The following is a 17,403-nucleotide window of genomic DNA, read 5'->3' as shown; positions in this document are numbered from 1 at the left end:
TGTCCTTTTCGCTGGACCTTTGTCCAAATATTGTACAGTTTAAAGTGCTATATATATGAAAAAAAGCTATCGTTTCGACAAAAAAAAAAAACAAACAAACCCGCAGTTATTCTAGTTATTGAAGACACAAGTATCTTCAGTATTTAGAGGTTAGTTTTTATCCCATTTTTTATGGTTAGTTATTCTAGTTGTGCCTGACAGGTCGGGGATGGAAAGGATATGGGGAAGGGTGAGAGTGTTTAAAAAAACAAAGAGTCTGATTTCTATCTAATTTGGTCAAATTGATGTAATTCTGATAACTTTGGTGTAATTAACTCACACAATAATGATTTTTATATCAAGTTAGTTGTATTAGATGAAAATTTACGTTTATATCAAAATTGTATTAGTTTATCCTAAATGTCGTAACAATTGCATAATCGTACATAACTAGACAAAAGTTCAACTTCAAAGGCTCCGGATCCATATAGGACCCTCATTGAACTGGTCTTGTAGATAACCTACGGTGATAACAACTCATTTACGTGGACATTCGAGTACGAGAAATTAAATGAGAAAATCTCAGATCCAAACACATTGATGGACTACTGCAAAAATGTGACAAAATATATTGAGACTCACCATCTTAAATAAAGGGCTCATCTAGTGATCACATTTGGAGTAAAAGTAACAATGTTTTGAAGATTCAATCTACAAAACTTGTGTTCTGATACAAATTAGAGGTAAGATTAATCAATTATTAATAGTAAAAGCAACAAATACTAAGATTATAATAAAAATAATGCTTAATTAACTATGAATAGTAAAAAATATATATAAGAGCATACTGGTTATTTTGTTTAGTTGGTATTGCTTTTAAATATTAAGCAATTATAAGCTCTATTCTGTTTATATCGATTTAAATAGTTAAGGTGATATATTACATTTGCATATTGTACTGATTACAAGTGATTATAATTAATTTTATGTTTGATTATTGTACTGTTTTGATCTGTTATTGATTCTGTAACCAATGTATCAGCTGTTACAAGAATCTTTATCTAACATAAATAAAACGAACACTTTATATTTTGTGCCTTCGTGTTGTCATGCTGAAATTTTAACCGTTCGGATCAAATACTCTTACATGCATGAAACTGATTTCTGTGATATATAACGCAAAAAATCCTCATCAAATTTTCAAGGGTACAATACTCTAAGAAGTAGACAAATGCAAATGCACCAAAAAATTTTTTTTTTTTTTTACTGTCAAACATTTATACGTAATGATATTCGTAATTGATTTTTTTGTGAGAAAATCTTTACCTTGACCACCCCATATCATTGCTTCACTGTGATTGTTGTCCCTTTTTTTCTTAGAAAAATCATGTACTCCACCAAATCCAATAAAATAGCAAAATAATTCAAGGAAAAGTTAAGTAGTTGAGCTAAACAAACACAGCTGGTCCGCAACACAATGACTTTTTGGCATTTAGATAACTCACACAACTCAAAACTATTAAAAAGCCCTTTGGATTATAGTTTTTCCCTCACCCCTTTTCTTTCACTGTCCTGTTTTCTTGGCCAGCAAAAGCCAGAAGAAATGAGTCTTGCTGGAAAGCTGGTTAACCAAATCGAGATAAAGTCCGATGGAGATGTGTTTCATGAAATTTTTAGGTACAGACCACATGATATATCCACCATGAGCCCTAGTAATGTTCAAGGCTGCGATCTGCATGGTGGTGATTGGGGAACCGTAGGATCTGTCACTTTCTGGAACTTTACTCATGGTAATTGAATTTCCCCTCTTTTCTTTTATTCCCTTCAAATATTTTCTTTTCTCGAAAAACATTAAACAAGTTTTCAGCTCAAACATGACATTGGTGCAACACTAAGATTGTTGTTATCATGTAATCAATCGTTAAAATTGCAAGGTGTGAGTAGAGGTTACAGGTCTTGAATCTTTTGGTAGTCGTGATGCCACTGGGAAAATTTATTTTTCTTTGGGGTGTCACACGAAGTTTACCATTCATTCAATTCCTTTTTTTTCCTCTCAGATGGGAAAGAGAAAGTGGCCAAAGTGGTAATTGAAGCCATAGATGAGGCGAAGAAATCAATCACGTTCAAAATGATTGAAGGAGATCTAATGGAGTTTTACAAGACCTTCATCGCAACTGTTCATGTTGAGGCTCTGGGTCAAAGCTGCTTGGTTGCATGGACCATCGAGTATGAGAAACGAAGTGAGAATGTCCCTGACCCAAATACTTTGATGGAGTTAGCCCTTAATATCACTAAGGATATTGAGACTCACCAGCTCAAATGAAGGGGTATTAACCCTTAATGTCACTTTAAATGATGGGGTATATTAATATTTCATCATATATGGCATGTAAATATGTATTTGGGAGTCCCCAGCTTTAAAATTAGTGTGTCGAAAAAATGAAATTAAGCTTGATGAAGATTGTTGTACAAAGTAAAAAACTGAAATTATTGTTGTGTGTGCAATAGTTTTATGTGTGTTGCTACGGTTTTATAATTTATGTAATTAATATTGTGCTTGCTCTTATGAATTTTGATAACATTATATGTTTTGCTGCGGTCCTATAGTTTAATTACTAATTGTTATTGGTGGCTTAGTAGATATATACATAACGTATATCAAGAACCTTATGCCTCAATCTCTACCAAAGTTTTTTTTTCTTTTTTTTTTTTTGTGGCCACAGGTGCAAGAGAAAGATACAAGGTTTTTTTTTTCTGGTTTACTTACTTTTTCAAGGGCTGACCAAGCAATTTTTGGGTAAAATCTACGAATCCAAAATGGTTAATTTAAGTTGTTTAGTAGCTTTTAGATCCAAGCTTATAAACCATTCATTTCCCGTCAAAATTAGGTTATATTGGGGTCAATAAAAAAAGAAATTCATGTGCAACGGGCCAACGGATCTTCTTTCTACATGCTATGTGTTTTTTAAATTAGTATCAAATATCAGGTTGATTCCATAAATACATATATTGAATTTTGAAGTTATGACAACTAGTTTCAACTCTTAACCAAATCCAAAACTAATATCATATTTTTGAACGTTAAATTTACTACAACTTAAAATTCAAGTTTTATTTATTTATTTGACTAGTTGGTGATAGATTCATCAAACTTTGTATAATAGTTGTTGCTTTTTTTGTGTCTTAATTTAATGTCATCTTATTTTGCTTAATAGTTTTTGATAGTTAATTATGTAGTTAATTAGGATTTATGTATACACTGAGATAAGTAAAACCACTGTGTACTTTTCTGTAATTTAAATATTTGGTAAGATTGTTAGTGGAGTCAAACCAGCTCGAGTCTGGCTTACTTGGCCTAAAAAAAAAAAAAAAAGACCCACTAAGACTTGTGTTTAATAGAGTCGGCAGAGTTTGAAGAGGTTTGAATTAAATATGAATTGAATTTGGACTTTATTAGGTTTAAGCCCAATTAAGGCTCGAGCTATGTGTATTTTACCCTCTTATGGTTTGATTCTTTATCGTATAATCTCCTTATAGTTTAAAAACCTATACATAACCCCCTCATGATTTAGATTAAAGTGTCACTATTAGTTTTACAATTAAAACCAGCTATCAAAACTAAAAAGTTAAAATCAACTGATAAAATTCACAAATTCACCACTCCTTTTTTCCATTTTTTCTTTTTCCTTTGGAAAGAGCAAAGAAGATTTTACAAAATGTATTTTGACCTACTAAATCTCAATAAATCTTAATTTTTTGCAAATCTTAATAAAACTTAATTTTAATTAAGATTATAAAAAAAGACACGTGCATAAGTTGTAGTTAGTGTTTTTAAACTCGAACCGATGACTGACCAGACTGAGCCATCGGTTCCCAGCTTTTTTGGTTCAACTAGGCGGGTCACTGGTTCACTACTTTTTATTTATTTTCAAATTTTAAAAATTCTCAAAAAATCATGATCTCCATTCTCCATGGTGTTCCTGCACATAGAAATATCACTAGATCCCAAGTCCTCTAATTTCACCATCATCACCTAAACAAATGATTTAAAACAATCTTTGTTCACATTAAATTTAAAGTAATCTCTTCCCAAAAATCAAAGAAAAACTTTTAAATCCCCTAAAAAAATTTCTTGGTCACATGAAAAAATATTAAAAAAGAAAGCAAAATTTCATATTTGATAGACAATTTTTTCATACTATAAAAACAAAGAAACAGAGAAAAATCAAACGAACAAAAAAATTGCAAATCAAGAAAGAAACTTTCAATTCAGCATATATTGAAAACAACAAAAAGAAAAATTCAAATGAAAAGATGAAAAAAAAGGAGTTCAACATACACACAAGAGAAAGAATAAAACTTTAAAAAAGATTAAACTAAAATGGGTGGAATAAAACACCAACAGATTAAACTAAAGAGTGGGATTAAAAGGATGGTGACAAAGAAAAAATGGTCCAGGTGGCCTATTAGAATTTCTATATCTGGGGCCAGCAATGGTCCCCTCCATTAGAAGGAAGCAGCAGATCAATATTCATTAGGAGGCTCCTCCACAGGGATTCTTCAAAATCAACATTGATGGATCATCCTTGGGGAACCTAGGGAAAGCAGGAGCAGGTGGCCTAATTAGGAATCACATGGGAGAATGGCTGGGAAGATCCTACGGGAGCCTGGGAACTGCTACCAACATTGTTGCTGAATTATGGGCATTAAGGGACGGGCTCTGCCTAGCTAAATCTCTTAATATTTCGCATTTGGTCATTGAGTTGGATGCAAAAGTTGTAGTGGACATCCTAAACACTCAAAATTTAAACACTCAAAATTTTGACACTCATGAATTTTCCCCTATCATCGTTGATTGCAGGACCGCCTTGTAGAGCTTCGAGCAAACACATATTAGGCACATCTACAGAGAAGCTAACAGATGCACAGATTTTTTGGCAAAAATGGAAACAACAGCCAGCCAAGAGTTCACTTGCTTGTCTTGTAAACCCACAGCTATTGGTAGGTTGTCAGAAGAGGACTGTAGGAGTTTTTGTTTGCCCCGCATTGTAAATGCTACTTAACTCTTTTATTACTATTTAATGCATTATATCTTTTGTACCAAAAAAAGAATAAATGACTATTTTTGGCTTTGTGCAACGCATGATTATCAAAGGTACAATACTCCGAGAGTAGACAAATGCAACTGCACCAGAGTGTTTTTTTTTTTTTTTTTTGTTTTTTGCTATCAACATTTATACATCTTCGTATCAACCAAATCAAATAAAATAGCAAAATAATCCTAGCCAATAATTCAAGGATATCTTAAACAAGGCAAGCAGAGCTGACTGGCTAACCCTTCCCCAGCAATGGCGTTTTGGCCTTTCGGAAAAGGGATAAAGTTTAAATATGTAAAGCTATTTAGATTTTAGTTTCCCCTCACCCCTTTTCTTACATTCTCCTATTTTCTTCGCCAGCAAAAGTTAAGTCTTGCTGGTGAGTTGGTTAAACAACTCGACATAAAGTCCGATGGAGATGTGTTTCATGAACTCTTTAGTTAAAGACCACATCACATACTAGCCGTTAGCCTACTAATGTACAAGGCTGTGATTTGCATGAGGATGATTGAGGAACGATAGGATCGGTCATCTTCTGGAATTGTACTCCTGGTAACTGAACTTCCTCATAGTTTCTCTTCTTTTTGTTTTCTCCCCTTCAAATATTCCCCATTTTTCTTGTTTATGATTCTGCATGCAAATATACATTGAAGGAAGATACTTTTCTATATGAATCATGACTCCATGTGATAGAAACTAAACAAAAGATGACTCATCTTTTTTTTTTTTCAACTATTCCCACATTTGCATAACTATTTTGTACCTTTAGTGGCCTTTTGTAGGTTTTTTTTTCTCTTTTTCTTTTTGTAGAAAAAGTGGTTTCTTAATGTTGAATTGTCCATCAAATAGCTTCAAAAGTTGACATTGCCCAAAAACAATTGAGCAAGTTTTCAGCTCAAACATGACCTTGGTGCAACACTAAGATTGTTCTCATTATGTAATCAAGAAGACAAAATTGGAAGGTTTGACAGGTTTGTTACTTATCGTGAATCACTTGTCATGATGCTTGGAGTGTGTTTGGATTGGAATTTATTTGGAAATATTATTTTTATTGCATCATAAACAATTTTTTTAATCAGCATTTTATTATTTTAACTATTTTTTATCTCACATACATCACATTATGAAAAGTTCTACATTATAATTTTTAATTTTTTTAAAAAATAATCTTCAAACAGACTTTTTATTGGCCTTAATAACTACTGAATTTTGCTTGTTCTTTTAGAGTGTCACACTTGATCTACAAATCATTGATGCTTTATTTCTTTTATCAGATGGAAAATAGGAAGCGGTCAGAGTGATAAAAGAGGCCATAGATAAGGAAAAGAAGTCACATTCAAGATGATTGAAGGAGATCTGATGGAGTTCCACTAGAAGTTCCTTTTAATTAACACTTTGGAAATGGCGCCTTACAAGTTTCGTTTCGCAAAAGTTGGCGTAGATTGATAATTTACTCTCGAGTCTCGACCTACGCTAAGGTCTGTTTGGTTGGACGAAAAATATTTTCCAGAAAATGTTTTCCTAATTTTTCAGTGTTTGGACACAATCTAATTTGGGAAAATGATTTCTGGCGCAAAATAACTTCCACCGAGGGAAGGAAAATAACGTCCTTACCTATTATTCTGAAGTTATTTTCCTTTCTTAAAAGCACGGCCTCTTCTTAAAATCACGGCCTAAAGGCATTCTTGCACTTCGGTAGATGCCCATTCTCAACGATTGAAGACCATCGATTGAAGACTTATCGGCAAACCAATCCTTCTTCGCCGGCAGCGCCTCCAGCTCCGGCGAAGACCCACTTCCAGAGGTAGGCTACTCTTTCAACTGGGTTATTCTCTTAATCCTTCTTCTTACAGGTCTTGGGCTGAAGCTCTTCATCATTTTCTATTATTTCTTTTCCTACTTTCTTGAATGGTTGGATCATACAGCAATTCATTGTCCTGGCGAGTCAAACTTATTGCTTGCTTATTGATCGTTAGTAGTATTTTTACTGGAATTTCTAGTTTTGAGTGGGGCAGTTTTCTTAATTTATGCATAGTAGGTTTTATTGTTGATTTTTTTTGAGAACCTGCTTTGTTCCCTTAAGGAATTGCAGAAAAAGTTTCTTTCTTTGATGACTTTTGTATCCCATTAAGATAATTTTTGCTACACACACACAATCACACATTGCGTTTGCTTGTGTTCATTTCTTGGAGATTGTACAGAGCTTGATGAAGCTCTGATAGTACTGTACAAGTTATTACTGGTAATTTTGGACCAAGAAAACTCAAAAAAGGAAAGGATAGTGAATAATTGAGCAGGATTGTTATTACAGATTTCTATTTGTTTATGGCATTTATTGTTGCATTAGTTTTGCTGGGATTTTCTAGAACCCTGTATCAAGCATACAACATTAGAAAGATGGAAAACGGGAAAAAAAAAAGAAGGGAAAATGAAGACACTTCTGGTTTGTTAGAAAGACTGAAAATGTTGGTAGCTATGGAAAAGATAATGAAGCTCTGATGTTACAGTTGCCTGTTCAATTATTTTGGAACCTTACTTCAAGCGATAGGGATTTTCTTGCATCGTTAATTTCTTCTGACATAATAGTAAGCTCCCTTTAAAGATTCACAAAAAGTAATAGATCACAGTCAGAATGCTCCAATAACAGATAACGTACATTCAGATTATGTGTCTTTGGAAGATCTTGTTCCATTAGCAATGGCTAATTTTGAAGCTCTCTCCATTGAAGGGTTGAGGATTCAACGTGGCTAGTCAGATGCAGAAGCACCTTCAAGCATTAGGCCCCAGTTTACTAAGAATTGGACCTCCGTAAGCCAGAATGTTAAACTAGGTGGGGTTATGGGATCTTTGGGATCCGCTCCATTGCAACTTTTGGATGTCAAAGGGGATGATGGTATTGCTGAGTTAATCAAACTCTCTATCTCATTGGATGAACGGTTCAGGTTAGATGCAGTAGATATTGATTATGAGAATGAAGTTGATGGAAAGATGTTGAAAATCTTAGCAGCTTATCATGCTGATCTTTTCAATTTAGGTGGTTTACAGATGACTAGAAATGGTCTACGAGTTAAATTATCAGGTAGTAACAGTCATTTGTTCAGTAACAACTTCACATTAGCTCTTAGGTTGCAGCTCAGAGATCCTTTTCGTGACTTTGAAATGGTTGGATCATCAATGCTTGCTCTGGCTCAAGTTGAAAGAATTTGTATTCCTGTGCATGGCGAAATGCACAGCACAAATAGAGAAACGGATTTGAGCAACGAAAAGGATGATCTGAATGAAGAATTTGCTATGGAAGGAACCAGTGCTGAAGAAAATCATAAGTGCATCAATGCACCATTGACCATTCATCTGTCTATTTAAAATCTCGGTGTCCATGTCGCAGGTTTTAATGTTGAGCCAAATGGTAGGGGCATGTTAATTGATCCTAGACAGCTACAATCTGCGTCTCGATGGTTACTTTCTAGTGGTATGAATAGGACAAGCAAGCATCCTTTTCCCATGTCCAATCAAAATCATCCATTTTCTTACGCAATGATTTGTATTGAATCCATTTAAGAATTCATGGTGTAATTTGAATAAATATTTTATAAAAATGATAATATGATTATAATGGATAGAAGCTAAAAAACACTTATAATGAGATGAATGTTTTGAGAATAGAAAAACATTTGCAACATATCAACAAATATTAAAAAAGGAAGTCAAAAAATATTTTCACTGACAAACCAAACACTAGAAAATTATGAAAAAAGGAATTTGGAAAATATTTTCACTAAATAACCAAACACTGGAAAATTATGAAGAAGGAAGTGATTTTCCAGGAAAATGACTTCGATGAAAAATATTTTCCTCTGTCCAACCAAACGGACCCTAAATTGCTCTCAAGTTACACCAACATGATAATAATCAACTTATATCAAACTGTACCTGATTTTCACCAAATAATAACAAATCATCATATACTAAACTGCACCTGATTTACATCAAATCGGACCTGATTTATACCAAAATCCTATTAATTAACACCAGAGATCAACTTGTGCGAAATTATACGAAACACAAACTGTGAAGCCGGGATCCCTAACACTTCATGTTGATGCCACAGGTCAAAGCAGCTTGGTTGCATGGACCTTTGAATATGGGAAACTAAACGATGGTGTCCCTGGTCCAAATATAGCGACGGACTTTGCCCTCAAAGCACCATCTCGAATGAAGGGGCATTAAATCATCATATATGGCATGAAAATGTGTTTGGGAGCTCCAAGCACTAAAATCAGTGTGTTGATCGAACAAATGAAATTAAGCTGATGAAGACTATTGTACCAAGTGGAAAATGGATTGAAATTACTTTTGTGCTTGCTCCTATGAATCGTAATAATAATAATTTATGTACTTAAATGTTTTCTTTCTCCTATGAGTTGTAATAATATTTTTGGGCTTTGCTGTGCTCTTAAAATTTGTGTAATAAATTATTATCAGTAGCTTAATGAATTCATACATGACATTATATTAATTGAGAACTTTATGCCGCTATTCCTATCATGGGTGCATTTTTTTTTCTTTTTTGGGTAAGCCACAAGTGCATTTAACTTCTTTTCTTAATTTAAAGGTTCGGTTTATTAGATCAACATCAAACTTAACCATAGTTGAAGCGACTTACAAGAACGTCCAAAATCTGAAATGTCAATGTGTTTCATGATTAAAAAAAAAAAAAAACTCTTTCAGTCAGCAAAGTAATATTATATTGGTACAGTGTTAGTTCCTATAACACTGATTTCTGTGATTTGACATAAAGATACAAGATTATTTATCATGATGGATACACATTTTTTCTTTCTACTAAAATAGGCCAATTCACTTTATATATGTTAAAAACCGTTGAAGCTATATCCTTCATTAAAAAAAAAAAAAAATAGATGGTTAATTACAACGTAGTCATTCACATAGTGTCCTATTATCTTGTGCAACAAAAAATTAATTAGTATGAAAAAAGCATACCATGTCTTTAATAGCACTTTGGGTCTGTTTTGATAATGAAGTTAATTTTTTTTTGCTACATTACAATGACGTTTCTCAATTGTTTATTTTTCCATCCAACTTTCTATCTAATATACATCATATCACTAAAAGCATTAGAATATTATTTTAAAATTTTTTTTCAAACATTTTTAATCAAAAAATTTTCTTGTTAGCTCATCTATTATAATTTAATTAAATATAAACTAATTTCTACTAGAATTATGTAAAAAAGGAAAATACATTCAAAAGCATGGATGAAATGAAATTTTAACTAGTTGACATTGCTAGTGTGACATATTAAATCTTTCATCAAAACTTACAACGATAGTCTGGGTTAAGAGAATTTAGTTAACGAGTGCATAATGGACATTTGTTAAGAGAAGTCAGAGACTTTAATTTTATGAAATTTGAAAAAAAAAATCTAAATGCATTGGACATTTGTTAAGAGAAGTCTGGGTTTAATTTTTATAAAATTTGAAAAAATATATCTAAATGCATTGGTTAGAAAAATCCTTTGTCAATTTGGCAATTTAGAACTCTAAGATACCTATGGATTAATAAATTAGAGCATTGGTTAATTTGACCGAAAAAAAAAAATAGTGGTCTCATTTAAATTTTGATCCATATCCTCACGCACTAGTCCAGACCATCAGGGGCGAACTTTGTGTGCATTATTCTCAAACAGAAATTGCAACAGCATCATAAACATCAATTGGCATTATTTTTTTTTCTCCAGTCACATTCAAATTGATTTGAATGGTTAACGTATGTTTGATGTCAAATTGATGAAGCCATGAATCATGTGATATTTTGTCTGACTGAATGGTCACAATATTGATTTCTGTCGCGTAAGAAAATCTCAGACAATGATCCGAATATGACAAATTAAGAAAAAAAAATGATTGATGATCGACAGCTACTTTGGTCACAAATCCCTACGCGTCGATAAGAGTAGAAAATAGGAAAATACTCTGATATTTATACATGTCAATATCATTGAAGAAAAAATCTTACATTATGATGGAGCCAATTGACCTAAATTTTAAAACCATTGGGTTTGTTTGGATTACATGGTTTTAAAAAAAAAATTTCAAATTTTGTTTTATTTGCATCATACACACATTTTTCAATCATATTTTTATTTCACATACATCACATCACAAAAAGTATTAAAATAATTATCTCAAATAAATATTTCATATAACCTCCAATCCAAACAAACCCAATCCATACATCACATCACAAAATTGTGATTCATCTGATTTTTTGTTCCATGTTGTGACGTAGCGCAATATATAATATACTGTATGAGCAGTGAACGCTTTTTTTTTTTTTTAAAAGTAAGAGAGGGGTGGCAGTTAAAACATAGAGAGGGGGAAAAAGGATTAGAGCCACATCCTTTCGTTATGAAATTTCGACGTTAATCACTAGATTAATACATCTTTAGTAAGATTTCGTGTTTTGAGAAATTTTAACCTTAATCACTAGACTAACACCTCATCGATAAGATTTCATGTTTTAAATAAGATTTCTGTGATAATGATTCAGCATCCAAATTTGATCCAATCCACTACTCTGCCCATTGTTTTGGTTTTCTAACATATGTTCATTCTAATAAAGGAAAATTGATGTAAATAAATCTGGAATTTTCCAAGTAACCCAATAGAGAAACCTTTTTATCTACAATGTACCAACTCTCATTATTTTTTTTTCCTAGTCTACAATTTGCTATTGACACAATACTGTGAGCTTTTATTTTCCAGCCAAAGCAACTTGTCTTCAAAACCCTAACTACTGGCCGGGTCGACCCATATCCTAATTTGTCATTTGGATTTATCTCTAAGACATATATATATACCTGTGGATCAAGACATTAGAGTATTGGTTTGACAAAAAAATAGTGGTCTCATTTTATCCATATCCTCACGCGCTAGTCCACACGTTCTGTGCAATTATTCTCAAACACGAATTGCAGCAGCATCTTGAAAATACTCATATTAAACATCAATTGGCATTATTTTTTTTTATTTAGTCACAACATATATCTAATGTCAAATTGATGAAGCATCAATCATGTGATATTTTATGGGACTTAATGGTCTCAATAATGATTTTTGATCGCTAAGACAATCTTAGACAGTGACCCAAGTATGACAAATTAAAAGAAAAAAAGGTCGATATTTGATAGCTTGTCTTCGTGAAGACAAACACTTGGGTAGACTTGATCTATATAAATCTGGTAGTTCAAAATTGGCCACACCATCTCACTAATTCAAGTATTAAAAATGTGACAAAATTTGGACTACTAGTTCTATAAAGACCAGGTCTACCCAAATTTTTGTCCTTGGTGACAAGTCTTCAGGTATCAATAGTTGCAAGGACGCTGGAAAAATGCTCTGATATTGATACATGCCAATATCATCGTAGGATGAAAATTTTACGTTATGATGGAGCCAATTGACATAAATTTCAAAACCATTGTGCTTCATCCAATTTTTTGTTTCCATGTTGTGATGTAGCGCAATATATAATATCTATGTGAGACTATGATGCTTTTGTTTTTTAAGCAGGGAAGGGATGGATTAAGAAAAAGGGAGGATTAAAACCCATTACCTCTATGTCATGCGATTTCAACACTAATCACTAAACTAAAATCTCCTGGCTAAGATTTCGTGTTTCAAGTAAGATTTTGTGATAATGATACGGTACCCAAATTTGATACAATCCACTACTCTGTCCATTGTTTTGATTTTTTGACAATTAAACTACTTCTGAGAGTACAACGCCCAAACATGAATCATGGATAGCTTCTATGGCCCCTCCTACTGAACGGAGATTTTTTTTCTTTGGGTTAAAAAATACCGGGTATTTAATGTTGTCTTATGTTCATATTAATGAAAGAAAATTGATGTACATAAATCTGGATTTTTCTAAGTAATCCAATACACAAAGGTTTCATTCGGATTAGCTATTTTTAGAGGTATTTCTGAAATATTTTACTACAATAGTATATATGAAAAAATTTTACTGTAGAAGTTTTCATCTACAATGCAGCAACTCTCATTATTTCCTAATACAAATTAGGAGTTGCTGCATTGTCACTACAAGCTTGCATGAAGCACTACAATAACTGTGCAATCACATTACAAGTTATCACTACAAGCTTCAATTAATTGCAAGACAATCTAGAGCCAGACAAAAACAGAAGGACAAAAAAAATGTAGTCGTATCAGATATACATATCTTTGTGCTACATGGATTAATTCATTAGTCAGACCTTTATTCCTCCTATGCATGGTGGAGGCAGGTATGCCCAAGTAGGGAAACTATTTATTTTTTTTTTCAAACAAGAGGTTTTGGATTCGGGATCTTCTACTTACAATCCTTCTCACCTATCATCCAATCGAATATTTCTTTGAGTAGGGTAATAACTTGATCACACTTAATGTTTACATAATTTCATCCATAGTATATTAGTACGTACGTGTAATTATGAATCGTTGTAGATTTACCCCCATCAAATTTATGTTACACCGGGATCAATAAAAAATGAAATTGAGGTGCAACTTGCCAGTGGATCTTCTTTAATTATATATAATTTTTTTCTAAAAAAAAAGTATATAATACATGCTATGTGTTTTTTGAGCTAGTATCAAATATCACTCCAATTTAGGTTGTCCATTTTCTATGGGAAAAATCATGTACTCAACCAAATCAAATAAAATAGCAAAATAATCCTAACCAATAATTCGCGGATAACTTAAACAAAGCAAGCCTGAGTGGCTGACCATTCCCCAACAATGACGTTTTGCCCCTTAGAAAACGGGCACAATTTGAATATATAAAGCCCTTCAGATTTTAGTTTTCCCTCACCCCTTTTCTTACATTCTTCTACTTTCTTTGCATACGAAAGTTAGAAGAAATGAGTCTCGCCGGTAGGCTGGTCAAACAAATAGAGATAAAGTCCGATGGAGATGTGTTTCATGAACTCTTTAGTTCCAAACCACATCATATACCCGCCATTAGCCCTACTCATGTTCAAGGCTGTGATCTGCAGAAGGGTAATTGGGGAACGGTAGGATCGGTCCTCTTCTGGAATTATACTCGTGGTAACTATATTTCCTCATGATTTCTCTTCTTTTCTTTTTCTTCCCTTCAAATATACTCCTTTTTCCTTGTTTATGATTCCCCATGCAATTGAAGGAAGATACTTTACTATATGACTCACGACTCTATCTGATAGAAACTAAACAAAAGATGGCTCATCTCCTTTTTATTAAATGCTCCCACATTCGCATAGCTATTTCGTGCTTTTTTGGTGGCTTTTTGTGGTTGAATTGTACATAAAAATAGCTCCAAAAGTTACATAATGCCTAAAAGCAATTGAGCAAGTTTTCAGCTCAAGCATGACCTTGGTGGAACACTAAAAATGTTCTCATTATATAACCAGGAAGACAAAATTGGAAGGTTTGACTGATTATTACTTATCATGAATTATTCGTCATGATGCTAGCAGTATGTTTGGATTGGAAGTTATTTGGAAATATTATTTTTATTGCATCATAAACAAATTTTCTAATCACCCTCTTCATATTCTAGTTGACGTACATCATATTATAAAAAGTGCTATAATCTTCAACCCAAACAAACCTTTTCTTGGCCTTAATAATTACTGAATTTTGCTTGCTCTTTTAGAGTGTCACACTTGATCTACCAATCATTGGATGGTTTATCTTCTTTTATCAGATGGAAATCAGGAAGTGATAAAAGTGATAATTGAGGCCATAGATGAGGAAAAGAAATCAGTCACATTCAAGACGACTGAAGGAGATCTGAAGCAGTTATACAAGAAGTTACTCGTAACTCTTCATGTTGATACAAAAGGTCAAAGCAACTTGGTTACATGGACCTTGGATTATGAGAAAGTAAATGAGAATGTCCCTGATCCAAATTCTGTGATGGACTTAGCCCAAAAAGTCACAAAGGATATTGAGGCTCACCATCTCAAATGAAGGGGGTATTAAATGCCATCATATATGGCATGAAAATGTGTTTGGGAGTTCCAAGCACTACAAATATTAGTGTGTCGAATAAATGAAATTAAGCTGATGAAGACTATTGCATCAAGTGAAAAATTGAAATTACTATTGTGCTTGCTCCTATGAATAGTAATAATATGGTGTGTTCTACTATGATCTAATAATTTATGTACTTGTATGTTTTCTTTCTCCTATGAGTTGTAATAATATTTTGGGCTATGCCGTGCTCTTAAAATTTGTGTAATTAATTGTTATCATTACCTTAATGAAATAGATGCAATTTATTTTTTTTGGTAAGCCACAAGTGCAATTAACTTCTTTTTCTTAATTTAAAATTTTGGTTTATTTGATCAACATCAAACTTAACTATAGTTGAAGCGACTTACAAGAACGTACAAAATCTGAAATATCAATGTGTTTCATGATAAAGACTCTTTCCGTCAGCAAGCATTATCATATTGGTACAAAGTTAGTCCTATAACACATCATTTATGTGATTTGAACTAAAGATTCAAGGTTATGCAACATGATGAGCCAATCTAGATGCATAAACATTTTTCTTTCTGCTAAAATACGCCTATATATATATATATATATATATATATATATAGTGTTGTTAAAAGGAGCAAAGTTTATGCACATGTCATTAACTTCAAGAATACGAACGCTTTCTTCTTACACTTTACCCTCAAGACCAACTTGTTTTAATAATTATTTCACATAGTCCTCATGAAATATTTGGTATTAGTGTATTGTAACTGAGGTTTTGTAGTCTTAAGATGATTCTAATCTCTTTGTAATACAAAAAGAGGGAATTACAATTGAAAATGTTAAATATGATTACTGCAAATCAACATTAAATTTTGGTCAAATGTAAAAAACCATTGAAGATATACCCTTCATTCAAAAAATATAGATGGTTACAATGTAGTCATTCACATAGTGTCCTATTATCTTGTGCAACACAAAAGTAATTAATACAAGAAATAGCATATCATGTCTTTAATAGCAGTTTGGGTTTGTTTGGATAGTGAAGTTTTAAAAAAATCTCTTTTTGCTACATAATAATGACATTGCTCAATTACCTATTTATTTTTCCATCCAACTTTTTATTTAACATACATCATATCACCAAAAATGTTACAGTATTATTTTAAAAGTTTTTTTTCCTAATATTCTTTAATCCAAAATTTTTTTTTGTTAGCTTATCTTTTATAGTTTAATTAAATATAAACTAATTTCTACTAGATTACTAAATAGGGAAAATACATGCAAAAGCATGGATTAAATGAAAATTTAACTAGTTGACATTGCTAGTCTGACATATTAAACCTTTCGTCAAAACTTACAATGGTAGTGATACATAACATCACTAATATGATCGTGGATTTAGGTAACGATTGCCCATTAGACATTGTTAAGAGAAGTTTGAGCACTATTTTTTTTATAAAATTTGAAAAAAAATATCTAAATGCATTGGTTAGAAAAATCCATTGTCAATTTGGATTTAGCTCTAAGATACCTGTGGATTAAGAAAATTGAGTATTGGTTAATTTGACCCAAAAAAAAAATTTGTGGTCTCATTTAATCCATATCCTCACGCGCTCGTCCACACGTCAAGGGTGAATTTTGTGTGCAACTATTCTCAATAAAAAATCGCAACAGCATCGAAAACATCAATTGGCATTATTATTATTTTTTCCTCCAGTCACATTCAAATTGATTTGAGTGGTTAACATATATTTGATGTCAAATTGATGAAGGCATGAATCATGCAATATTTGCCCAATCCGGGATAGTTCGAGTGGTTTCGTTGCTCCTCTTTAAGATATGACGACCACGGTTTGAGTCTCGGGGATAATGTGTTCGAGAGGAATGAGCCTCTCCTTTCGAGTCACGGGGGATTAGTTGGGCCGAAGGCCCGGACACCCTGTGTCGAAAAAAAAAAAAGAATCATGCAATATTTTATCGGACTTAATGGTCACAATATTGATGTCTGCTGGGTAAGAAAATCTCAGACAATGATCCAAATATGGAAAATTAAGAGAAAAACGATCGATAGTTGGCATCTGCAGAAAATAGGAAAATACTCTGATATTGATACATGTCAATATCATTGAAGAAAAAATCTTACATTATGATGGAGCCAACTGACATAAATTTTAAAACCATTGTGCTTCATTCAACAGTACGTGAGAAGGCTTTTTTTTTTTTTTCCCCTTAAGCAGGGGATATTCAAGAAACGGAGAGACAGAAGAGGGATTTCT

General features: G+C 32.7%; 3 protein-coding genes across 3 annotated transcripts; all 3 read left to right on the top strand.

The window, feature by feature from the left end:
• The first annotated feature begins 1,582 nt into the window (after positions 1–1,582).
• Positions 1,583–2,302, top strand: LOC113764467 (kirola-like). Its single transcript, XM_027308376.1, has 2 exons — positions 1,583–1,769; positions 2,037–2,302. Exons 1-2 carry the CDS (start codon positions 1,583–1,585, stop codon positions 2,300–2,302), a joined length of 453 nt encoding a protein of 150 aa, XP_027164177.1.
• A 4,466-nt stretch (positions 2,303–6,768) lies between these two features.
• On the top strand, positions 6,769–8,595 carry LOC113766863 (protein PLASTID MOVEMENT IMPAIRED 1-RELATED 1-like). The gene is made up of 2 exons (XM_027311025.1): positions 6,769–6,879; positions 7,804–8,595. The coding sequence occupies exon 2, from the start codon at positions 7,914–7,916 to the stop codon at positions 8,436–8,438; it is 525 nt and encodes a 174-aa protein (XP_027166826.1). The 5' UTR covers positions 6,769–6,879; positions 7,804–7,913; the 3' UTR covers positions 8,439–8,595.
• A 5,362-nt stretch (positions 8,596–13,957) lies between these two features.
• LOC113765607 (kirola-like) lies at positions 13,958–15,380 on the top strand. The gene is made up of 2 exons (XM_027309839.1): positions 13,958–14,206; positions 14,844–15,380. Exons 1-2 carry the CDS (start codon positions 14,020–14,022, stop codon positions 15,107–15,109), a joined length of 453 nt encoding a protein of 150 aa, XP_027165640.1. The 5' UTR covers positions 13,958–14,019; the 3' UTR covers positions 15,110–15,380.
• The last annotated feature ends 2,023 nt before the right edge of the window (positions 15,381–17,403 follow it).

Source organism: Coffea eugenioides, chromosome 3, assembly GCF_003713205.1.
Source record: "Coffea eugenioides isolate CCC68of chromosome 3, Ceug_1.0, whole genome shotgun sequence".
NCBI lineage: Eukaryota > Viridiplantae > Streptophyta > Magnoliopsida > Gentianales > Rubiaceae > Coffea > Coffea eugenioides.
This window is presented reverse-complemented; position numbering and strand designations above follow the sequence as displayed.

What these genes read in the sequence shown, in the direction of transcription:
- LOC113764467 (XM_027308376.1), top strand. Translation starts at nt 1,583, where the DNA reads ATGAGTCTTGCTGGAAAGCTGGTTAACCAAATCGAGATAAAGTCCGAT. An exon ending in TTTCTGGAACTTTACTCATG is followed by an intron (nt 1,770 to 2,036) that starts GTAATTGAATTT and finishes TTTTCCTCTCAG; the next exon opens with ATGGGAAAGAGAAAGTGGCC.
- LOC113766863 (XM_027311025.1), top strand. Translation starts at nt 7,914, where the DNA reads ATGGGATCTTTGGGATCCGCTCCATTGCAACTTTTGGATGTCAAAGGG.
- LOC113765607 (XM_027309839.1), top strand. Translation starts at nt 14,020, where the DNA reads ATGAGTCTCGCCGGTAGGCTGGTCAAACAAATAGAGATAAAGTCCGAT. An exon ending in CTTCTGGAATTATACTCGTG is followed by an intron (nt 14,207 to 14,843) that starts GTAACTATATTT and finishes TTCTTTTATCAG; the next exon opens with ATGGAAATCAGGAAGTGATA.